General features: G+C 37.8%; 1 protein-coding gene across 1 annotated transcript in view; it reads right to left on the minus strand.

Moving 5' to 3' along the window:
- LOC133527589 (tyrosine-protein kinase Src42A) overlaps positions 1 to 25,651 on the minus strand; it is a 97,538-nt gene extending 71,887 nt beyond the window's left edge. The window contains exon 1 of the mRNA XM_061864654.1: positions 25,066 to 25,651. Within this exon, the coding sequence (XP_061720638.1) occupies positions 25,066 to 25,427 (362 nt within the window). The 5' untranslated portion in view covers positions 25,428 to 25,651. The remainder of the gene's footprint in view (positions 1 to 25,065) is intronic.
- Positions 25,652 to 26,202: the final 551 nt, after the last annotated feature.

Below are 26,202 nucleotides of genomic sequence, written 5' to 3' on the forward strand. Positions count from 1 at the left end.
GAACCCTAAAAACGACTAAAGCGTTATACTCTGATCTGAAGCAGACAGCAAAAGATAAGAGATGTTATTTACTTTTCTCATTGCCGCAACCTCCTGAAGCCACGCTTGCGCCGGACAGTTCAGATTAACGATAGCGCTTCCATGATACCGACAACTAAGGGTATGCTTTAGAAAACTGAAGAAGTTTTCAACACGCCTTGCAAAACATTGTGTACAAGGTGCATTTGAAATTGCAAACAGTTTTCTGGCCTAGTTAGCAATACATGTTAATTGCTAACAGTGTTAAGCTAAAGTCGGGAGTTACCTGAGGCACGCACGCCACATTACTCAGTCATCAAACTCGAAAGAAACAGCTTCGCAGGCCATTCTGTAATCTGCCCAGCATGCTCATTTCAGTTTCGTCACATCAGGATACTTTCTAAAGAAACTGCTACAAGTAATAACCGTAGGCAGCCTTCCAGTGGAAACATGCGATAATAAGGTATAATTGCACAGCACCTCTGTGACTATATTTAGAAGCATACTCTCTGGAACTAGCTGAGCATGCGACTAGTGCAATTACGTAAAGCGGTTGAGCCATTTCTAATCTAAAAATAATCGTAGGCTTTACAGACGCCGGCGCCACTAGGATCGTACGAGAAAGTTGAGGTAATTTTTCATGCTTATGCCTACGAATTGAACGCAGGTAACTAAATTAATAGGGGATGACAAATAAGAGTTGTCTTATGACTATTCGTGAACTAGCTCATACATGAAACATACTTTGAAGGTCTTATAGCAAAAGCCAAAGTTTGTACACGTGCGAGTGATGATGGTAAAGTTGAATAGCGGGATTGGTAACAAGGCGCCCAAGGCTGCCCCACGGTACCTATGTCAAAAAATATAGGAGTAATATTAGGATAGCTAGTAGGATTATATTTTTCCATGCGTAAGCCTATACAAATAATCAATGTAACTCCGTAATTACTGTATAATCACATTGTTAGTTGTAAACAAATTATGCATTTTTTATCAACAAAGTTATTACTACGTATAAGCAAATATGAGGCCGACATAATATTTTACCGCAACACATCCGTGACGCGGACTAATGTATCAACGGCGCTGGCGCCTGGTAATCGCGTCTGCGCTCTAATGCGAATTTTCCTCTGTCTGGCCAAAGGGCAATTAATCCTTCACGTAAATGGTGTCAATCACCTCTTTATGGACTTGATCTATGCTCATACAGTGATCTAAGAAGACGTATGCTTCTGGTTTAAACAAATTAGAAACGTCAATTTAAAAAAAAGGACATGGCTAAAATAATTCCGGAAGTCACTTATATGATTAAGCAATGCTTCTGAAGGGTCTGACCACCTGACCAGTAAACTTGCAGTTGCCGTAGAAACAAATACTACTACAACTTACTTACTGTACTTAAAATTCTTCGTAAGTACAGTGGCTTTCATGATAGTTCCCCCTGCAGTGTGACAAAGTACGAAACGGCATCTGAGATTCCTCGACCACGATAAAAGAAAATAGTACTAGGATAAAGATTCTTAAATGAGAAATAAAAACAGAAGTCAATTAATTCTTTTTTATTTCCCGTTTATGGCTAAATTAAGTTTTCAAACGACATGACGGAACAAATTGAAGGCTTCCCAATTTAACGACACGACGATGACTACAATATGTGACTCTGCATAAACAAACAGACGCTGTTTACGGAAGAGCCTTTTTGCAATTACCTTGACAGACGCAACATCTTAATTCGCGGTTTTAAGACTCAGCGGCCCGGAATGAACCATCTTTTTAATCATGGACCGAGGGACATCGGCAGCCGGCAGGTCCAGCAGTGAATTTCTATTAGGTTTTCGGCGATCTCATGTTCGAAGTTCGAACGCAGGTTCGTACAAATACGTTTTTATCAAAAATATCATTTACACTAAATACCATCTACCAGGATTTCCAAATGTCTTTTAAGCTACTTTAATGGTAGCTCATATTCTAAATTTGACTCCCATTTTTTTATGCACCAGGCGCTGTTGCCCTTGAAAATTATAACATGGAAAATACCGACCTCAGGATGAAAACCTTCCTCTGGTGCTGCGGGGTGACAGGCTGGTTACCCCCGTGAAGGCTAGACGCAGAGCGGAGGCGTTGAGCTCAGGGCCGCGCACGTGGTACCAAAACGACGTGGCAGAGGCAGACTGTGTGTTCAAATTCATTGATCCAGGTCTCCAAAACTATTTTCTTAAATAAACTTCTGAGCTCTATAAAATTTCTAAACTTCGAATTTCGAACTCCGAACTTCCCGGCTCTGAAGGCTGTTAAGCTTTCTGGCGGAACGCTCCCTTCCCTCGAGCAGGAGTCACTTCAGTGGAACATCCGAAGGACTCAAATTGCTTCTACCTTTTCGACCACCATGGTCTTACCACAAATAGGGCTCATGCGAGCGAGTGTCCCTAGAGGGGTTCTCAAATCAAATGTGTAAAAAAAATTGCTCACATACAAAGATCGAAATCAAGTTGGATATATTTTTGACTATTCGAACTAGCATTTATGGTCATGTCGCTACTATTAAACAGGTAGGTTCTTAGTTCCGAATTACTAGGTCATAAGTATTGTGGTTTACATAAAACTTGAAACAAAGTCGCATCTCGCGTCTCTGCTTGCGACTTTCGATCTTTTAACCCCATTCTTTCTTTAACTTTTAATTCCCCTTCAGTCTCATAGGGGATTATTTCCGGCATAAGAGGTGTCCATGATTGATTGAGTAATGAACGTCAAAATTTATAAGTAGGATTATACAAATGCAGAAATTTATAAAATCACGCCGAATTAGGGTTTATATTTACAACCTACTGAACGAGCAGGAACATAATAGACCTTTATCTATTTATCACTTAATCTTTATGGTTTAAAAACCACCACGTCTAGTACGATATGTCCACGGCGCATCCGTAAACCCGTAGCAGTTGACAGCACCGTCTGCAATGACCTTAATTGCATATCACGCGATCTGGGCCGTTGCTCTCTCTTAAATCAAACTCCAAGGGCCTAGAACCCTACTTATACTACGAATGTCCATCCGCCCTAGCACGTGAACGTGAGCCTTATGCAACTGGTGTCAACGACCTCTTCGACTTGTCTGCCTATACATGTATTCCATTCATATGGTCCGGTGTTAAAGGCATACCAGTATCATCGTATTAAAATATCCAAATGTCACTGATGATAATGTCACTGATGAATGCGTGACGTGAATTAAAAGAAAACAACGAGTTGACGAGTTAACAATGTATGCATAGGTCCACTTAAAAACAAACGCAGCAAAGCAGAAGTGCTGTGGTATCTATTTAAAACCACAATTTATGTCTGCCGAGTGTAGGTTTACAACGTTGAGAGACGGGAGCAGGGCGGTGAACTCAAACGCATCCTGTCTCCGACGGTGATGTCGGCCAACCATCTTTACTAGGAAATGTAGGTTTTTAGAAGCCGTTAGTGGCACACCCCGGCTCACACATCATCGCCGTTGGGTCAATTGAACACTTTGGCTCTTCCGCACTAATGCTCGATTTCTAAACTCCGTAGGGGACATGCACTCAATCAATTATGGCTTTACTAATATAATGTATGTATTGTAAACTAATTTGTTGCACAGTAGGCATAATTCTAATTATTAGAGCAATTAGGCATGTATGATAAGCTATTATTAGCATAACCTGAGGGTAAACAGACCTTGTGTTTACCCACATGATATTTTTACTGTTTGAATACATAAATAAATCACGTCTGGACTGTTAAGCTAGCAGTCTCATAAACTAATGCTACAGAATACACTGCTTTATCAACAGGCTATAATATGCATGTTATAAAATATAATCTTGTGTCACATGTGCTTTTGTATCTAGTGTGTACTTTGTAATTTCAGTTTTTACAGTTTCTATTTGCAAGTTCCTGTAATTGGCTCTGTATTACTATCTAAAAAGTTTAATGTATTTTTATAGCTGTTGGAATTCCTTGTATAAATAAATAAATAAATAATATGCCAGCTCTCTATTAATCTTAAAGAAATTATTTATTTTATGATTTTAATAATGTAGGTAATGTTTACCCAGTTATAAGGTTGCTATGTATTTTTCATGTCACTGTATGATGTCATTGTAAATGTTTTACTGACTTGTAAAAGAGCCATTGAAGCTTATAGCTTACATATTTTTATTTTTATTTTGATGTGTTCAGGAACGCATTTTACGACCGGCATTGCGGCATCGTTGCTCTGTCGCGAATATTCGGTGGCGTTTCTGAAATAAATTGATCGTTCGTTCCTTTTACACGAAAGTAGCGCGATAGTTAGATTATAATATTATAAACAATTTTTTTTTTGCGACAATATAAACTGAACTTCAGATGGCGGCAAATGAAAACTTATTTCTAGCATCGTCTCCAACTGCATCGTTCGATATAAAGTAACGTGTGAGATTTGTCAAAATTGACATTTTTCGAATAAAACGTTATCTCGACTGACATTAGAATAGAGGTCTAATCAAATATCTTTGTTATTCTATATTTTAATGTAATCGAGTTTGATGTTATAATTACGCAATAATACCATTTTCACAGATAACACATTAGTTCTATTTATGTTTATGCTGGTTGTAATTTGCGGTTATTGAATGCACCATAGAGGGTTTATGATATATGTGTAGAATGTGTTTTTTTTTGTAATAAGCAGAAACGTCTGCAAAAGATGCCATAAAACTTAGAAATAAATAAAAGCTGAAAAATTCACAGTCTCGGGCAAGTCACAGCAACAGTGAATTTTCCCACTTTTAATTTATTTCTAAGTATAATGTAGATAAAATAAATGCAGTTGTAATACATTGTAAATTGCCTATCAAAATGATTTTGAAGTTGTAATATTGTTATTGCCTCTTTCCGTTTAGCACGCAATCAGAATGCATTGGCGAAGCATCGTATGTCAATTGACGTCGGACGCTCGCTTCTCCGAAACGCTGCCTTCCTGTCTAGGCATGTACAAACTTCCATGCCTATGGACTTAATAAGTGCCACGAAAGAGCACGCCTCGCACCTGTCAATTTTTTTTGCATCAATCGTCACATAATTACACATACGCTTTTAGGCACCTTGAATGTTTTTATTATTATTTTGTTTAGGATTATAGTTTCACAAGACCCTAATTAGTGATGTGCCGCCGATAAATTACGCACTTACCGTAATTTTCATTAGTGAAAATTACCGTAAATTAACGTAATTTACCCATGAAGAAAATTAAATTAAGATTGAATTTTGCTTACAACTTTTGTGGTTTTTAAATATTTTTTACGTTGTTATTATTATTATGTGTAGTAATGCTATGTGAAACGTAGTCGACTGGTATAATTAATAGTCTTATTTCGCCTTATCTTAGGCCTGGGCCTATAGAGCTGGCTCTATCTGGGCTTCCTTGTACGGTGAAGCCAAAGCGCTTTATTCTGGGTTACCATCACTCTTGATATTGAACTACCATCATGTGTTGGGAGGTCTTCGTCTTCTCAGGAATGTTGTGAATATATTGTATTGTAGCACGGACAGGTTTCTGTAACTTGACGACGGGCGCTTATTTTTTGTGAAGTAGGGTGGGGGCTAATCCAGCCAACTCAACCCCTTAAGAGGAAGGGTCACCTGCTGGATCCTGGAAGAGCGGGTTGGTGAGTCTTTCATTGATGCCAGGCATGGCCTGTCGGCATCCAGCCTGGTTTAGCCAGTATGCTGTGTTCTGTGTCTTTGTACGTTGCAGCAGCAGTGAGCGTACCTTCCTAAAGGGCATCGGGATAATAAATTCTGGGTCAATCGCCTCCGCACCTGATCCTTGCCTGGCAAGCTCATCTGCACCGTCGTTACCCCAGGATCCACTGTGTCCCTTGATCCATTTAAGGGTGAGATTCTTATTAAGACGTACAGCTATGCCATATGGAGGTCTCGATTAGTCGTTCATGGCATTAATGTATCTGTTTTAATGTAATTATATGGCTTAGGGCCATTAAGAGTGCTCTACTGTAGGATAGTATGTAGATGGAGGATTCTACTACCTCCTTGCAGTGTTGATAGCCGCCGCATTGATGATGCCCATGCACTCAACTTCGAATACTGAGCCATGAGCTACTAGTGGTAATGGACACGTTTAGAACTTCTGAGAAGGTTTCAGAGCCCGACCCACTCTTTGTATTGGACCCATTAGTAATAATAAATAATAATAATAATAAATATTATAGGACATTATTACACAAATTGACTAAGTCCCACAGTAAGCTCAATAAGGCTTGTGTTGAGGGTACTTAGGCAACGATATATATAATATATAAATACTTAAATACATAGAAAACACCCATGACTCAGGAACGAATATCCATGCTCATCATACGAATAAATGCCCTTACCAGGATTTGAACCCGGGACCATCGGCTTCGTAGGCAGGGTCACTACCCACTAGGCCAAACTGGTCGTCAAAAAAATTAGTGAAGATTCTCGGCTCACTGGTATCCTCCTCCTCCATGATTGTCGTTCTCATATAATTGTATTTTGTACCTTTTGTCGAAGGTTGTTTTATGAATCCGATCCGTGCCTGCTCTGAGCATTGGAAAGTCTTTGTAAACCTTTTTCAGGCATATTGTGTGCTGAACTCCCATATGTTGAGGTCGTTGAGGTATCGCAACCTTACCGCTGAGGAGGTGGCTTCTTGCTGTATATGTGGGTGAAGCGGTGGAAGGTTTCACATGACCTTCATGGCCGCAGTCTGTGTGAACCTCGTGTTTTGTAGGGATATTTCAGACAGATTAAACTGGAAAACTATCATTTCGTTTCATTATGTGGCCTCTAAGCCTTCTTTTAGTTTGTCAGTAATAGGGACCACTCTGAAAGATCCTCTCACGTGCTGCGCTATCGAGACGAATAATAGGAGATAGAAAAGTCGAGCGCTATGAATGTAGGATCTTGAGGGCCATCGGGAACTATTTTAATCCGTTAGTACCCAAACTGTACAGATATATAGTTGCCACGTGTTTTTTTACCTGAAGTAACTGGTACATTGCGAACTCAGCTGATAAGCGCTCATCTGTTTACAATATAACAACCTAACTTAAAATAAACACGAAATGAATTAAGATGTCTTAAAACACACTTGCAATGTAAGCCAAAATTACAAATCAAATTTAACCTTATATACACATCAACGTTTGCTTATTTAACATATGACTTATCTAAATATTTTTGGTTTTTAGATTACACATCATTATTATTTTTTTGTTTTATTTTAAACTTGGATGCGTTTCAGCGGGACTGGCGGGACCTTGCTCAGCACAGGGAGGATTGGAAAGCTAGAGGGGAGGCCTTTGCCCAGCAGTGGGACACACAAATAGGCTATTAAAAAAAAAAATTAAAATCACTGTAATAAGTTTTGATTTTTTTACAGTGTTATAATGTTATAGGATATTATACAATTACCTAAGGTGAAATAATAGGGACCTCACTTTATTTTTCGTTAGGCAAGTACTCCTACTAAAAAAAAACACTTGAAATCACACATCTAATAAAACTTATTAAATATTAGTAAAATAATTTACTATTATTGTGTATTTCATCCGTCACATCTAATTATATCATTGAATAAAGTTTAAATTTTTTCTAGAAAAATTACCCGAGTATATTCGCGGGGAAGATTCCCCGTAATTTACGGTAATTTTGGTAATAAACTAGTTCCTTTTGACAGATTTTTTTGAAAGTTTCTGTACAGATTGTATTACCTACATAAAAAACCATTTTGTAAAACAAAGTTAAAAAATATGAAAACTTAGGCAACTTTCTCCATAATTACCCGTTCTGAGAACGTTACCGCGTAAATTACCCCAAAATTCTCTCTGTTCTCGTAATTTACGGTAACGGCACATCACTAACCCTAATGCATTTTCTGACGTATATACCTACACATTTTACTACCTTTTTAAATATAAATAATGCATAATACAATATGATTAATCAAAGGGCGTATATTTGACACAACAAATATTCACAGAAATTATTATTATGTGGTTTGATGTGTGGGTGGACGAGTTATCATACCTAATGGCATCGACGCCAATCTTGACATCTTTAACGATATCTGGGATTGGTGATTTCCAGAACATTTAGGGTCGGCAACGCGCATGTAACTCCTCTGGAGTTGCAGGCGTACATAGGCTACGGAGACTGCTTACCATCAGGCGGGCCGTATGCTTGTTTGCCACCGACGTAGTATACATTTTTTCTGCTTGATACAAAATTAATTTAGACGAAAACAGAATAAAATCATAAATTTACTAACTCTTCTCGTCGATTTTGATTTGGCAACATAAAAAATATAATGGAATATAGGCCTCTGGGCGGCTAAGGAATATATTTTATTATTGGGCGGTACTGCGTAGACATAAAAACCTGCGTTCTATGAAATACACTTCAATTAAGTCAACGCAAAGCAGTTTTCTGCCTTTTGGCATTACATCTATCACCGTTACTCAAGTTGTGTATAACTAAACTAGGGCTTCCAATACCGGGAATCCGCCATACCGGGATCCATAATTTTAAATGCATTTTCAATACCGGTATTTTCAAAAACAAGGGAAATTGTGCAGTATAAACCCTTTATATGCATTAGAATGGTCATATTCGGCTGTATCAAGAAGCTAACTACACGTCAGACGCATCTAACTGGCATCTAGTCTTCATTTTATTATTGAAACAAGATTGTTGGTGCTTCAGGCAAATATTTGTTGGTTGGTGGTAATGGTGGTAGATGAATCCTGAAGTTTTGTGAGTAATGAATATGATGATAGTGACATTAATATAATTAGTTGTTAAAGTTTTATCAAAAAATAAAAGAGCAAGAAACTCTAGTATGACAAATCAATTTAGCGGACATTTGAAAATAAAGTTGGCTGGTTGGTTATGTTGAACTAAAAAATTAAAAATGTGCCTCTTGAAGTCAACAAGTTGGATAAAATTATTGCCAACCTGGAGTGTGAAATATAACTACTGCAGATGGCGATATTGATTGTTTACGACACACCTGGTGTTAAAGTGCACCTTTTTAATTAAACGAGACATTTTTAAGCGATTAATATTAAATACCGGGATCCCGATATTTAAAGACGAAAGTTACGGTATTAATACGGGTATTGTGAGAAGGCCGATATTTGGAAGCCCTATACTAAACGTCACGTTAGCTTGTTAAAATGAAAAATGCATGGGTATTATCATGTAGTCGATCACTGCCTACTTAATTATAATCGCCTCATTATCATGTGGATGTATAATAAGTTCGACGGAAATCTAAATTGATTTGGTTATTTCCTATTACTGATCGGAATTATATTGAATACTTCCCGTTGCTTTGCGAATAAACAACCAGATATTTTAACGATGTATACATCAGGAAATATAGGATATATAGGTAATATATATATATGTGCTTTATGACATGTACCGTAAAAGGACATAGAGGTAGTAACCTCTATCCGGTCCCGGTCTCTTGGCACCAAAAAGCTTTTATAATTAGAATTATGGAACATCTTAAATGAAACTCAGGTTTTAGTGTTTTTCTTAATTTTTCCCTTGTAATTGAACACATAGCATCCAAAATTCTTCTTTATTACCTCTACTATTAAGACGGGTCGTATTAATTACCTCTGTAATTCGAATGATTTTTTTTTTCAAATAATTACACGGCATTACAGCATATGCCAATACACCGAATAATTAGACTATACAAATACAAAACATATATAAAATAAAAAACAGATATTCATTAATAATCAAATGCAAGTGCTGGAAAGCCTATCATCCATCATCTCACAGAACCTCAGACACTCCTGGCACACATTCGCCCATCTCCCCGCAAACAAGTCACACTCTGGTGCTGATGCCAAGAGTGCATTGAGCAGCGATAAAGCGCGGAGGAGTGGCGAGTTCCTGCGCGATACTGTGCGCGCCGCCGGTACGGCCAACAGTGGACGCGTTCGCGGCCTCAAGAAGACTCGAGGAATATCTGGGACGTACAACCTCAAGACTCGATCTACCAGTTCCGGGCAGTCCGAGTCACCGCGCAATATGCGACAAGCTGTAGTCAGCAAGATGTTGTTGCGTTTATAGTGATAACTCTGTTATAAAAATCTTTAATTAGTACAACTATTTTTTTTTTGCGGCAATGACCCGCCGCGAGATGAGTCCCCACAAAAAGCGCCATCTAATCTAAGATGTCTCAAGGGTAACACCTGTGTGATGGCTGATGGTAGGGTTTTAATGGACTTTAAGCATACGCCAACTCGCCACTTAATGTATCGACATCTACCCTAAGATTATTATTACAAAAAATGTTTTCATATCATGTTCGCAAAATATGAATTGACGATTAGTGCCTACAACGGCTACAAGTGCTACAACTGAGTACAACGGTAAATAAGAATGCGCAAGTAAGACTTGGTCAGAAGAAATTTCGCTTAACCTAGAACTAAGAAAGTAATTACGCTAACAATAGAGTAGTAATTCACTTAGTACCTAGTTATTCCCCGAGTAACGTTACCGGTCGTCGTGTTGTCTAATACTTAAGATCCATAAGATGTTTGCTCTGTCAGCCAGATGGTTTTATTCAAATCGCCAAGTAGACAGTCACAGGTCCGTTAAACAAGCTACGAAGTAGGGTTGTGGGCAAGAAAATCATCGGAAAATCATGGTTAATAGTTAACACAAATAAAATGTCGCCCTCTGAAACCGCACGGATGTAAACCGGATGTTACTTTGATTACGTACTGTTTGAGTGTTTTTTACGCCCACAATCAAGTTGACAGCTTCTTTAATGTCGTAAAGCGATAGTGGTTAGTTCACTATTTAAAAGACGTATAGATCTGCATCTGGTCTCATTTTATTTTGCATAACGTATGACGTACACGGAGAATAATACTTGAAACACACGTACTCAATATAATACGTAAAGTATAAAACGAAAGTGTATCTTCAAATGTATGCCTTTAAAAGATACATGATTGTATTTATGCAAGTAATATATATAGTCAATAATGATGAGAACTATTTCGTTAAATAAGCTATGAAATACCAATAGAGAGTTCAAGAAAAACTATCACTCACAACGATCGTTCCTTTTTAAGCAACCTTTATAGGCTGTTATCGTATATTAACTGGTATAGTTTGATTTATCGATAATTTAAGTGTAGGGGAAAGTGGGATACAGTGGATCAAAGGTAACAATTGAATTTTTGAAACAACTTTGCAAATATTACTTGTACAGAGGTAAGCGCTTAAGACGTTATCGCTTCCCCTCCGTGTGCCTAACTAGTTACCATCTCAGCCATAGTCAGAACCAATATTCGCAGTGGTGAGCATCGGCTACTACCAAGTAGAGTTAGACCAAGATAAGTCTGCAGCGAATTTGATAGCCAAGACTGTGCAAGTGTTATTTTAAACGTCAAACTTCTATGAAATTATGGCGTAAAAATAACACTTGGACAGCCTGTGCCTTGTCAGTGTTGGGTCTTTCTCCACTTTTTTCAAACCCATCTTAATTTATTCGTAAGTCCACTGACATCTACATATTTTCCGTATTACATAACACAAAAAAAACGATACAATTTGAAGTGAAAATGGCGCTCTTAGGAAAAGCAGTGATCCACTGTACCTCACTCTCCCCTACCAAATATATGATATATTAATTTGGACGAACTGTGTGGTGTGAGAGATTATTTGACTAAGCAGAGGAACGATTTGACTATAACACAGTTTCAGCGAAAGAAAAGGGTTCCCTTAACCATGAAAAATCATCAGCAGGCGCACCTTTTTGTCTTTCTCGTTTGTAAGGACATCTGCACTCCCAATTTGAAAAATAGGTAGCATTTCTAAATTTAAATGGCAGATACATAAAAATTACCTCATCCCTGCGTCGTCCCGTTAGGCATGCAACCTTAAGTCAAGCATTAGCGAGCGAAGCGGCAAGATCGAGGATACAAAGCAAAGGAAACCCGCACGTTGATGTTTGTCTTACAATTTGCGTGTTTGCCTAGGAGCCGCTTTCCTGTAAGCCCACCGGTTTTGCAAGGAGCTGATTGTTTGCTTTCTCATGGTATGGATTAACTGGGGCCTTTGATGCGTGATTTGAAGAATGAAAACTATTTCACGAATATATTAATTATGCAAAATGAAGAGCATAAATAAAAAATCATGAAGCTCTGTAGGAGCTAGGATGCTTTAAATAAACCACTGATCCCGGTTTATGACGGCAGTCGTAAAGGGAATTAAGAAGCTTTCGGGCTGCGAGCCTCAACGCTCAATCGATAACATTCGTGCTCCAAATAATTTTAACAACTTTGAGTTGATACTGTTGAAAGATGAGATATTAAACCACGGATAGATCAGGGACAATTGTCCCACGACACGTGTTATCACTCATCAGCGACATCGGGTGAAGTACCGCGAGGTTGCCGGACTTCCTCTGGTGTTGCAGGTGTCCATGGGCGGCGGTAATCGCTTACCATCAGGTGATCCGTCTGCTCGTTTGCCTCCTGTATCATAAAAAAAAAATGTCGGACGACATTGAGTTACATATGATTTAGTCGCATTCAAAAAGATTTGTTGCATTTCTCATACAAGTAGGATTAGGTAAGAAAATTACCTGTCCTATATATCTCGTAGTCGTAGCGTAATCGTGTTAAGTCCGATGGATAATACGTCCCAAACAGATGTCCAGCTTCAGAGACTACTATAACGTCACGTGACAAAAATTACCTATCTCGCTAGTTAGTCACAGACTATTGGCATTATTCATAAACGCTTGTCAAGTCTAACAAGCCTTTGATAATCGTTTGTCTTTATCTGTCATTTTGACATTTGTGTTTGTTACAAATTCATCCAACGGTTTGCCAAGTTACATGAAAAACTACAAACATACTGTGTAAGATGGTGCAAAGCGGCCGCGCCACTAGCGGCATTACAGCAAATTGAGCTGGTTCCACTGATCTGTTCATTATGTCCTGTTGGAAGTCAATATTAACGTTTCATTGAATCAATTCTTTTGACGTTTAAATGCCATGTTAATTACCAGTGAAGCGTGTTTGTGTCTGACCCCGTTTATGCAGTCCGCCAGGAATGCGTGCAAAACGCGATGCACTTTATTATAATCATAACTACTTACTTAATTTTCATTGAGGTGACTTTGATTATTAAATATTTTTCGGATTATAGTCTGTTTTTTTTTACTTGGAATTACTGGCCGTAGTAAGTAGTATAAGACGCTCATTTGATTTTTGTATATAAAATGTACGGCGTAGTATTTTATAGTAAAAAAAAAAAACAGATTGTGGACTACTCGAATCCTTTCTAACGATTCGACACAGTATTATGGCTCCTCTACATGATGGCCCAGCGTAAACCAGTTCTAGGGACGCATTTATGCGTTACAGGAAGCAAGTGATATTGCTATCTCATTTCACCGCATAGCTGCGTCCCTTGGACTGGCCTACGCGGGGCCATCGTGTAGAGGAGCCCTTATATATAAACAATTCAGCAAATTGGATCATATACTCATATTAGGTAATATTCCTGTATGTCATAATACGCTTATTGTGGGATACCATGAATATAACATTCGTGAAAAGATGCAGTTTTTTCTAACGATGTCTCTGCTTATCTATCTAATACAATAAATGAACATTCGTAGAATCGTATCTAGGTACTCGTAGATATGATTCGCGCTTTTGCGAATGTTACCTAAAAATGCCTTGCAATCAAGCTATTATAATTTCCCATATACTACTCGTAAAATGATTGTTCGATTGGCCAATCGAAACACCTAACAAAACCTGCCAAATTCAAAAAGACACTACCCCTATAATCACAGAAAACGCAATTTTCGTCTAAATTGGGCAAAAATCAGTTTTATATTTGTGTTTTTTTTTGTGATACATCCAAACGGTTTGTACACAAAATTTCATCATTTTTTATTTAAACTAAGGAGCCGAACACCCAAAAGGTGCTAATTGTAGCCGATTTCTGAATGAACAGGTCTTGTTTTGCTTCTAGTTCTAGACTTTTTGGGTGCCATCGTCTAAGGGCTGAAATTAATGTACTTTGGCGTACGATAAAGCTCTTTGGAACGAACAAGGTACCGGAGCCCAAATTATCGTATATGTACGATAATTATCGTACACTTGGCAACACTGCATCAATGTGTTCGCGACCCTAAGTTACAGAAATGCTGGATTAGATACAATTTCTATAAAGCAGAAATTCTACTAGGTATTGTAGGTATAATTGTACCTAAGTACGCGCCGTTTAGGTGACGATTGATTTGTAATTGAATCAAGAATCGATGGTAATTTATACCAACGGCATTATAAACACACTGACGGTAAAGGAATAAATCACGCCTTCCGAGGAAAGGGCAATAGATAATAAGTGGAAAAAATACAATAACAAAAAACGGAAAACTTAGTTCTAAGTCGGAGATAAAGCAATCGTTAAATAAAAACATTCATAGGGCTATTATTGCAATAATGACGAGTTTTTGTCACGATGTTTTTATCTGAGAAAGAAAAACTAGTTACATATAGTCATTACAGGCTACATTCCACCTTACAAGATTTTAATTAGATAATTTTCTGATCTACTTTATACGACTTTGTTTTGGTTATATTAAAAGTACATTGTGCAATACGGGTATGGGCACAATTATTTACGAGAGTTACAAGTAATCCGATGAGCGCGCAGCGAAGCGAGTGTATATCATAGTTTCGGACACGTACTCTCGGAGTATCCTGCTATCGAATGTTCGTTGATTCGAATGTTGCTGGATCGAATGTTCGCTGGGTCGAAATACTTGTGGCCGAATTGTGCATAAACGATTGAGTAATCAAGAGTTTTATTTTATCATCCTTTTTTACTTCTAATGATTTTTAGTGTCATGTTCAGATTAAAAAACAAAACTATATTTATACTAATATTAAAGAGAAAACATTTGTATTTTAGGATTTTTCTTTTTGTAACGAATAAACTCCAAAATGACTGGACCGATTAAAAAAAAAGGTTTTTACCTTAGGGTTTAACCGAAAAAAAATTACCCCCTCTTCACATGTTCGGGAGGTAAATTTTTTTTTTCTACGCTTTTCGACCCAGCGAACATTCGATCCAGCGACAGTCGAATCAACGAACATTCGACAGCAGGATACTCCGAGAGTACGTGTCCGAAACTATGATATACAACCCAGCGGAGCGCACCTCCCCGTGACACACATGTTTTTCATCACATCAAATTTTAAGTGAAGGTAATGCAAAATACGGTAAATTTACAAATATTAATTATATCATCCACCTACTATACAATAATCGCCTAACTCAGTCGCCCATTCACCAGCTCCTACTCGTATTCCTTGTAAAATATTTGAGATGGATTTTCTTCCATAGTATAGGTTTGCTATGTATAGGTAGCTATTGTGTAACTCTAACTCAAAGGCAACAAACCTGGCGACTTGCGATCGTGAAATGTGAAATGAGGAAAATTGGAAAAACATACTTAGGGCCACTTGCACCATCCAGGGTAACCCAGGGTAACTTGGAGTTACCGTTAATACAGAGTTAAATTGTACTGGTAACTCCGGGTTTAATCGGTTAACCCCGAATTAGTGGCTAATGGTGCTCCCACATTGGCCGTTATAAAATGTTATATAACATCGTGTGACAGGAACAACACAATAAATTACTATCATGTTGTCCCTGTCACATGATGTTGTTTACCATTTTATAACAGCCAATGTGGGAGCACCATAACGTCCATAACCCTGGATGGCGCAAATGGCCTAAATATAACTAGGTACATTAAAACTTTCACCGATTTTTAAAAATGCTTATATTGTTTGTAATAGCGCTTGAATATATATTACTTTGATTACTAGCCATGAAATAAGCTTCATGAGTCAATCTTGAATTTATAAATCATAATATTTATGAATATTACTCATTAATATAATTTTTCACATGGTAAATACGACTTGGTGACAAGTCGACGAAGCCCGGGGCTTGTATTTTCTGCACTGAGGAACAAATGTAACCAAAAAAACTTAAAATACCGGTTGTAATTTTTCTTTGTTTATGCGAACTCCCTCCAGACCCGATGCCCAAATTTTTTTTGTAAAAAGTTTTTATTTTTAATTTTTAGTTTTAAGGCATTGTTAAGGGCTTTTGAGTGACGCGTGACACATGAATTAAAAGCACAATCATGTTTAACATAATAAATCCTTTAACTTTAATAAACAATCAGGATTTTCCTAGAGTCCGTCTGAGAAATCATTCCTGCCACTAGGTATTCTAAATGTATCGTCCGCCCCGCCACTGACCCAATCCCTCAACCCTCCGATCACTCAACCTTACAGCACATCAACCCCTGATCACTGAACCCCTCGACCCTGAAACACCAAACCTTCAACTGCCAATCCCCGACCCCTCAACCCTACAGCCTTAAACTCCTAATTCTAACCCCCAATCCCTCAACTTACAACCCCCGACCACTGAACTCCTATCCCCTGATTCCTCAACTCCCAACCCCTCAATCCCCGACTAGGGATTGCAGAACCGGTACTGTTTTAAAGAACTAGGATTTTCGGTACCGGTGGAAAATGGAACCGGGAATTCCCGGTACTTTCGGAACTGGTCTAATTATTTCATTTTAAATAAAAGAACAGCATTTTGCGTTTTGACCAATTTTCGTATTATAATTTAATAATCACAGTAAATTAACTAAAACGCGTTAATATTTAGGTCATACTTCTTCTCTCTTCTTTCGTGTCGAGGTTCCCCTAAACAGTGGATGCCCAGAAAGCAGCGGTACTGACAGCCCGGACCGTGGCATCTCTCAGGTCAGATTCAGAGCACGAGTGCGGGCACGCGGGGCAATCCATCAGGTGCGCCATGGTTTGTGGTGCAGTGTCGCAAGCACATTGGATAGAGTGGCCACGAAGCAGTCCCCATTCGACCATGCTCTGTTTACAGCGGCCAACCTGAGACCTGAGCCTGTTCATCGCCTTCCAGATGGGCCATGGTTCTTTGTGGCGGGTGGTAAATGCTCCGACACTGGCACATATGTCTGGTGGTGGGCACCGCCTCCGCCAAAGTGAGCAGCGAGCATCGGAGTAGGTCATACTGAGCAACTTTTATTATGGGGCCAACCCCGTCATCGTGAAAAAAATGACTCTCCCATAAAAAATTTCAACGTGAGACCAGCCAAAATGTACGACATAGGCAAATTTAATATCGTGATTAACTTACATACTGTATTAGAAAGCTTTTCAGTCGAGTACCTTGTTTAGGCAACGAAGCGTGGTTGCCTAAGGTACAAGATTGAAAAGTTTGATTATATCTCTATTGTATATGATACTTTTCCTACAACTCATCTAAAACAATGCTTTTTTTACTATAAAACCTAAATAATTAATGAAAATTGGTAAGTATCTCAGTAGACAAAAATAATAAAATAGTACAAAAGAGATAAACTTCGCGAAACCGCGCGACATCGACACCCCGCCCGTTTAGTCTTTTGTATGTGAGCGTGGCGGCACGTGGTTGGTCGATCTTTATTATAGTTGACTACATCGTATCAAAAAGAATCTTATGTTGAGTTGCGAGCCCATAGATGAAAAGTACGCAATTATAGTTTGCTATACAAAATCTTAGTTCTAGCATTACAGTCGACGAGTAATAATAATATTATCATAACAGTAGAATATTTAACTAAAAGCAGTCTAGGACTAAAATAATCAACTTTAACTTAAAGAAACCCAAAAAAAAGGAACCATTAACGATATATCGGTCTTAACACTATAAATATTAAATCACAGTCTTACAATAAAAAAATCTTTCCAATGATCAGGTAGTATTAAAGTAGTTAGTTTAGCTACTCTATTAGAGTACCTTCTTCAATATTTTACATACCACAGAATAAATAATAGTACTACCGTACAGAAAAGAAACTTCCTACGAAGCCGAAGTTTGACAGCGATTCAGGGCCAAATCATGTTATCCCTTTCTAATGTATGGAACTACCCCTTTCGGCTGTTTAGGGTTGTCAAAATTCATGTAATTATCTTATCTGTGGTTGTGCACGCAAAGGGACGTCAAGTTGTGCCAACCCTAATAATTTCTCGGAGCAATGTCGAGCCGGACGGACACGAGAAAGCCCGAACACTCTGGTTTCCTCCCCCTGTTTAGACGAACGATAAGCGATGACCGAATGACTACCTGACTTACCTGTGCGGGGCTGCGGTCAAGCGGGTAGACGGGGCGAGGGTGATTATCGCCGTGGCCAAAGCTGCCACCCACTGATAGTTAGTGATGATTAGTAAAATTAAATTGTAACTACGCGCATTCGTATGTTTTTGTACGGCAATTTAATAAATATTTCAATGAAATAAACATAACAAAATATAATTTATAGTCAAACATGCTGCTTATAAGTATTTCCTGAAAGTACCGGGAATACCGGGATTTTCAAATTGAATTCCCGGTTCTTAGCTGGGCTTAAAATCCCGTGAAATACCGGTACCGAAAGTACCAAACCCTATCCCCGACCCATAAACTCACCGACCCCCTTAACCCCTAACCCTTCAAACCCTGACTCGTCAATCCCCAACCTCAGACCCCCCGTCTACCTTCACCTCTTACACCTTCCCCTCACCTCTTACATGAAAAATCATAATACACCCAATTATAAGAGGGTAGTTCCACATATCGCCCGTGGTCTTCATAATCAGTAAGTAGCCTTACCACGAGTTTGACACTGACATATTCGATAGCGTAACTTACTTTCTATGCATCACGCTCATACTGGAGTCCTATTAGTGCGAGCGAGATTTATAGAAAGTAAGTTACGAACACGTCAGCTAATACGTAGAGTCAAACTCGTGGTAAGGCTACAGTTGCAGTACATCAAATTGGTAGATTTCGATAGGAAATGCTTGAGTTGCTTAAGAATACAGTCAAATCACCATACATGTGCCTTTAAAAATGGACGAATTCCCTCTATTCCTCGTGGATTTCATCATCAGATCAGACCAAAAAATATTATGGGACCACCTTAGAGGTAACTCCTTTCACACAAAAAAAGAATTACTCAAATCGGACCACGGGTGTCGGAGTAATCGGTGAACATACATAACAAAAAATAGCCACAACCGAATACAGAACCTCCTCCTTCTATGAAATTGAAGTCGGTTAATAAAAAATTGAATTGAACCACTGAACCAATAAAAACGTAGTTTAGCATAAAGATACTCGTACTTTGACTTCCAGGGCCGGGAAAGGACATATGAGTTTTTTTTATTATAACAAAATCATCATGCCACGCAGATATAGTCACGGGTAGAAGCCAGCACTGAACAAACGACCACCATGACATGACATCTGTGTAATTTCAATAGCGGCAAAGTCAAGGTTGCGGTTAGCCTGAACTCGGAATACATGAAGGGAACCGGCGGGCGGAAATAAGGCTTTTGTTGGTTTTGCATAATGCTGAAAATGAATCCGCTTCCACAGGCTGGCTGCCCGTTGATTAGGCAACTGCGCAGTTTACTATTAATACTAAATCTGACTTAAATTTGGATCTATGATTGATGACCGCATATATACTGTTCTGGTTAGTTGACAACAAAACTCAAAACTAGGGTCTACCGCGAATATCGAATATTGAAACTTGGTTTTGAGCGATAGAGAGACATAGACGAACAAACGAAGTGGTGGCAAATCAAAGGGCCCTGCGAAGATCGAAATTCCGGTATCTGCTTCTCTATCGCTTTTTGTGGCTTTTTGCATACTCGAGCGATAGGCAAATAGACCAACAAACGAAGTATTTTCCAATAGGCCGTTTTTATTCCGTTCCAATTTTAAACGTTGAATACGAGATGTGACAGATTTGCTAGAAGAATATAGGTGCTGTCATCCACGAAGGCGGACCTCCAGTCTTTGTTTCCTAATCTGTGGTTTCCATGAGAGAAGGGTCCTTGATATACTCTGCACATGGAGGATAAGGGTTTCAGCATGGAACGCCACATTTGAGAGATTAATATGGAAAGGCAAGGAGTATAAGGGTGCAATATACCTTATTAGCAGGGGTCGGACAAAAAGTGCGCATGACGTCAAACCACTTATAGGATGATTTCAAATAGTATTTTTGATTTTCATAAACAATTATCACTTATCATTTATCAACCTCTTTATTAAACGATATCGCCACTTGAAATGAGTATGTACGTTTTTGACTGACACATTGTCAATCAGATTAACAATAAATTGACTTCGTTTTTGTTTAGCTATTGTATCTTCACGATTATATTTAGCTAAAATTTATATTTACTAATGTATAAGAAAACGCTCTAAAATGTCATCTTTACTCGAATATTGTGGCAATTTTCCGTTTTTAGAGGTACGTGACAAACACGTATACTGCTCTTGCTGTAATCAAGATGTACCAACGAAGGTAAGCAATATTAAAAGACATTTGGAGACAGCCAAACATGTCGGAAACGTAGAAAAAAAGGGCAAAGTGAATTTAATATGAACCTTACAAATTTTATGATAGCAGCAAATATACCCTGGGTGCAACTACAAAATGAAAACTTTCGTAATTTCATAAAAAAATGCATAAATGTATTATTAATTCCATGGATTTATTTACGATTATTTTGTTACTTCATTAATACTAATTTGTTACTACATGTCACACGGAAGTTTAAATACAAACTCAAACATCATCCTGTGTGCAAGATTACGTCATTTTTACGTCATCCGCACTTTTTGTCCGACCCTTGCTTATTAGAATAGTGAGTTTTGACTTCTTTAAGCTTGTATACTTGAAAGCGCGACTTAAGCAGTTGTGTTCAACTCCCCGTCAGTTTTGTCTAACGAAAGAGTACTGCAGTTAGTATATAAAGAGGTCGAGTTTGATAGACAGTCAAAAAACGCAAGCTGGCCTTGGTCATATTATGCGAAACGAGTCTCGACTCATTATTCAGAAGGGAAAGATTCAAGGGAAACTATAATCCGAACTAATTTCTCAAAAATCTTCGAACAATGGTTTAAACAGAGCACACGCATATTATTCCTCGCTTATGACAGCCCACTTCTCGTTGGAGAGGCACTGGAAGAAGAAAAAGATAAAAACGAATGTTATTGCTGTGTTTATATTAGCAGAACAATTGACACTTACCCATAGGAAAGAGGCATCCAAACTGATACCTACACGGACAGGAAAATCAGCATCGGATTCAAGTTTCCATCATCAACATCGCGATAGAGTCAGACCAAAATAAGTTTGCAGCGATTTTGTTAGCACAGACGGTGCAAGTGTCAGGTAAACTTCATAATTTCATAGAAGTTCGGCGTTTAAAATAACCCGTGCACGGTCTGGGCTATCAAAATTGCTGCCAACTTATCTTTGTTTAACTATATACATTTCTCCATTCTCGGGTCGATTAAAAATGGTCCCCTCTCCGCTGATTAATTTTGTGAACAGATCTTGCAAGGACCAACATTTGTTTTAAGAATTATGTAAGTAGCTTAACTGTAAGACTGTAACATCCCGAAAGGAGTTGACGAATTCAGAGAGTAAAGTTAATGTCAACAAGCGCTAAGTAGGTTAAAGCTGTAGGTATTTCGAAACATGAGGTTTATTAAATTATGTATCATATCATTTATGACTAATATGATAGAGCATAAATTAATATAGCACTGGCGCCAGACTCTTGGATAATCTTCGGTTAGGAAGTGCATCATTAGTCATGTGACAAAATCTACGGGCCTTATTCAGAAACGTAAAATATGATACTGCCTAGCTTGTGCTCGCGACTTCCTCTGCGAAGAATGACGACATCTGTGATAAAAACTATTCTATGTCCGTCCACGGTACCAAATCGGTTCCGTTGTGTAAGTATGAAGAAGTACTTCAAAAGTATCTACCATTCTGTAACAGCTTAACAAAAAGGGATGGTTCTATATGTAGCATAATTAGTAGGGATTTAGTATTCGCATAACCACGCTGACACTTCTTACGCCAAATAACAAGCATGAAGTGCATAAATATGATATTGTTTCTTTGTCTGAATATGCCCCTATGATGGTAAATTTCATGCATATTCAATGGAACAATGAAATAAGGTTAAGCTGACTGGTAAAAAACTAGTGTCGCTTCAGGGGTGAAATTAAAATAACAATTTATAATTGATAGTAGGTAGCTAGCCACACAGTGGTGTGGGACATCCTAGTTGAGATAGTGCAGGAAATAAAACACTATGTTAGGTACAGTCAAGTGCAAAAATATGGGTGCATATTAACTTACTCAAAAATATGTTGCATAGCTCTTAATTTGCTTTCATATGTGTTATGTGACATATTTTTGAGTATGGTGTGTACACTCATATTTCAACACTTGACTGTACAGTCACGGACTTTAACTGCTGAGCCATTTCCTTCCTACAGGTTTCCTTTACATTGGACATTTCATACCGTTAGTATTGACAACCAAATTAGCTTGAACCTTAGATGGATCAGTAATTTATGTCTGTGACTGTAAATAGTGTTTTATTACGATGAAAAATATTCATTGTAAACTATGCAGACTTAGTTAAAATTCATCAGTTAAAAATGTGAAATTCAAGAAAAATGTTATGCTACTTTATCATTGGTATTAAAAATACATGCAGATTGCTTAACACAGACAGGTAAAGTGCTTGTCAGATCAACTACTAAAAGTGGTCTTCAACCTTTTTTGAATAGAAACAAATCTACTGATAAATAATCTAGATCTTTCTTTGTCAATTGCTTGTCATTGTTTTGTAATCAACATAAAAAATTATTTAGTTTAGTATTTTCTCAGCTATTTGGGATGTTTTATATCTCCAAATTTAATGTATTTTTACCATAAAGAGTAAAGACTGTTCATCTTATATTGTGGTAATCATTCCAGGTATTGTATTTATAAAGTTGGTATGTATAAAAATACATGAGAACATGTCACTATATGATGTCACAGTCTTTATGACTGAGAGGTAGGTACAGCAATATGGGATTTCTTAGATTCAAGCATTAGTAATGAACTTTAAAGGGCCACCAGAAAGGATCACTGTTGGTTGATGTGGTATTCATAAAGGCCCAAAATTCAATAATAAATCATTAGATTTTCAGGTAATTACAGAAAGTGAGGGCTAACACGATTGTCCTAAGTTTGCTTGATGCACGAAAGTTAATAGTCACATCCATTTAGAGCCTATTGATCTTTATACACATGCAAATTATGGAGGTATTATATGCAGAGAGCTCCCGGTTCAATGTAATAACAGGTTTTGGGCGCCGATGGGGCTGCACCGCTACTGTAGCACATCGGGGATGTTTGCGGAAGTGCATATGGATTACTTCTATCTGACCATGTGCAAGCAATCATCATCTCTGGTGCGCCGGGTACAAGCCAGCCCTAACCTAGGGTTTGAAGACCTATACTTCAGGCACTACTGTGAGGTTCATGTTTCCTGCAGCTTATATTATGTATAACTATTAACTACATACTATCATAAAAGGTAAGAATAAATATTGTAAGCTAACACATTTCTATGAGTGATGTTACTCATAATAGATATTAAATATTGATTTAGTTTTAAATGGCAGAATAGACTAGGGAACAGTGACTTCGCCTATGGAACCTATGTAATCGCCTATGGGCATTTAGTCTGATGATGTGTATTTATATTTTTATTTATAAAATGAATACTTTCTTTGTATTTTTAGTTTTGATTTATTAGTAGCCACTGCACATTATGTAGGTAATTGTTTTAATATGGAATAAACCTATGTAGGAAATTACCCAATTATTATTGTACTTATAGTACCATACCCATTATTACCTATTTATTACTTGCTGTTATTAAGTTAATACTTTTAATGTTATATTTATAATACCATTATGGTTAACTTTTTGTCTTTTTTTTATGAAAAGATTTTATTTCAGCCGTCAGCTGACAATCAACTCACAAATTGCTGCCGCAAAATCAGAGCCACAGTGAACCATACTACTATCAAAACAAATTAGATTTTTGTTTAATATTTTTTTGTTATAATGGACTTTGTAAACAGTGTAAACTGACAAACTATTCTTATTGTTTGTACAGACATCTACCCAATAGATAAGCCGTAAAGCCTGGAGGTGCATTATGTACATATTGTTACCGAGTTTACTTATGGAGACCATCCTACTCCATGAGATCAGGTCACTGACATCTTAATATGGTAATATTATCCATTTTATATAGACATGTAAAATTGTAGCCAAATCATGAACTTAACAGCCTTCTAGCCTGGTGGGTACTGATAACGGAAGAGGTTCTGGGGTTGAGTCTTGGTGAGGGTATTTAATTTTCTTATCATGAACATTTGTTTCTGATGCCTTAAGGTATTAAGTCCACCATTTGTACTTAATATTTTTTGTGCATTAAAGTATAAATAAATGTCAGTAGGCCTTATTAAGCTTACCTCAGTCAGTGTGGGAGTTGGTGGATTGGTGTAAGAGTATCTCATTATATTTATATATCTTTATTTATCTTTGTATGATATTAAGTGTGATAACATATTATAAGAATCAACAATTATTTCTATGGTTTATTTAGTCTTCTGTGTGTGTGATTCTCATGTAACAATTAAATAACTTTCTGCATTTTTTTCATACTCTGTTAACAGTGAGTGCACATAATAATGTGAACATTCCATTGTGCTTTCACTTCTCATACTAATGCAATAAGGTCTTCATACTGTATACAATAGACACACATGGAAAGTAAACAAGTTTGATTTAATACCTAAAATTGGGGTGCTCATAATTACTGTTGGTAAATATCGTAACAGCTGTTTAACATACAATTAGAATGGCAAATTGATTTATGCAGCTGTCTAGCTAGATGGTATTAATGCTGAAAAACACATAATTTCACATAGATCTTATTGCTATAAACTATTACTCACGGTTCTGCCTCTATGGACTGTAGGCGAGCGACATAGTTCGATGGAATGTATCCTTCTTGTCTTGTTTTCTTGCTCCTAGCTAACCACCAATCACCTTGAGTATCATTCAGGATCTCCAAATGCTCGCCCTTTCTAAAGCTTAAGTCCTCATCAGTTCTAGCGTCGTAATCATAAAGGGCGACGAAAATACGGGTGGGCACCACCTCATTTGTATCCGGACCTTGGCTCACAGTGGACCTAGGGTCCGGGGGCGGAGTCGGCACGGGCGTTTGGAACGGTCTAGCATCCTCCTCGTGAGGATTAGCCCTGTCGATTTTTGTTTTAGGATCCTTCTCTCCTGTACTACTAAAACAGTTCCCCATTTTCTCTTTACAAGGTGAGATTGGTTCCAATCGTTTTGTCAAATCACACACTTGTTTGAAAACAAACACCAGTCCAAAGTTTGTATATCTATTAACATTTTATTACGTCACATAAGAGTCAATAAGTTTAAACATTTATTGTGTTTTATAGTAAACAAAGACTAGAAAACCCCGAAAACCCCAATCGGACATCACAGAAATCAGCCATTTTGACGCGCCATAGACAAACATAGATTTACTATCTCTTTCGATTGCGTTCAAGGATAAGTTTCCTTTCTTAACAAAGTTTATTGTTAATATTAAACGCAAACAAATTTGAATCAGTAAGTGTTTTAATATTATTTTAAGTTTAAATCAGTTTCATCAATCTAATAAAATGGAAAAAAGGTGATGCCGCTACTAGCGACATCTACTCGTATTTTTTAGAACTACCAGTACAAGAAAGAAAGTAAAGAAACGTTTGTTGATTTACATTTGTAACAAGTCTTCCGACTAGATGTCGCTGCAAACCAGTTTTTTTTTAGGATTTTGTAGTTCAAGAGGGAAGTTTTTCTGCCCCCCGGGCGGAATGGTTCTACTTTGCTCCCGCTGCGCTAAACGAAGTTGCCGCTTTCAGCCTCCGTCGTGCAGAAAAATAGTATGCGCACCACGGGAGGAATCGTAGGATATTCTATCCCGCGTGTTTGCCACCCTCGTCTTATTGAATCTAACGAAAAAATGGTAATTTTTCTATGAAATTCCTTTTCGGGAGAAAACGTTTTCCACTAACTAAACC

The sequence above is a fragment of the Cydia pomonella genome, chromosome 18 (genome assembly GCF_033807575.1).
Source record: "Cydia pomonella isolate Wapato2018A chromosome 18, ilCydPomo1, whole genome shotgun sequence".
NCBI classification, from domain to species: Eukaryota; Metazoa; Arthropoda; class Insecta; order Lepidoptera; family Tortricidae; genus Cydia; species Cydia pomonella.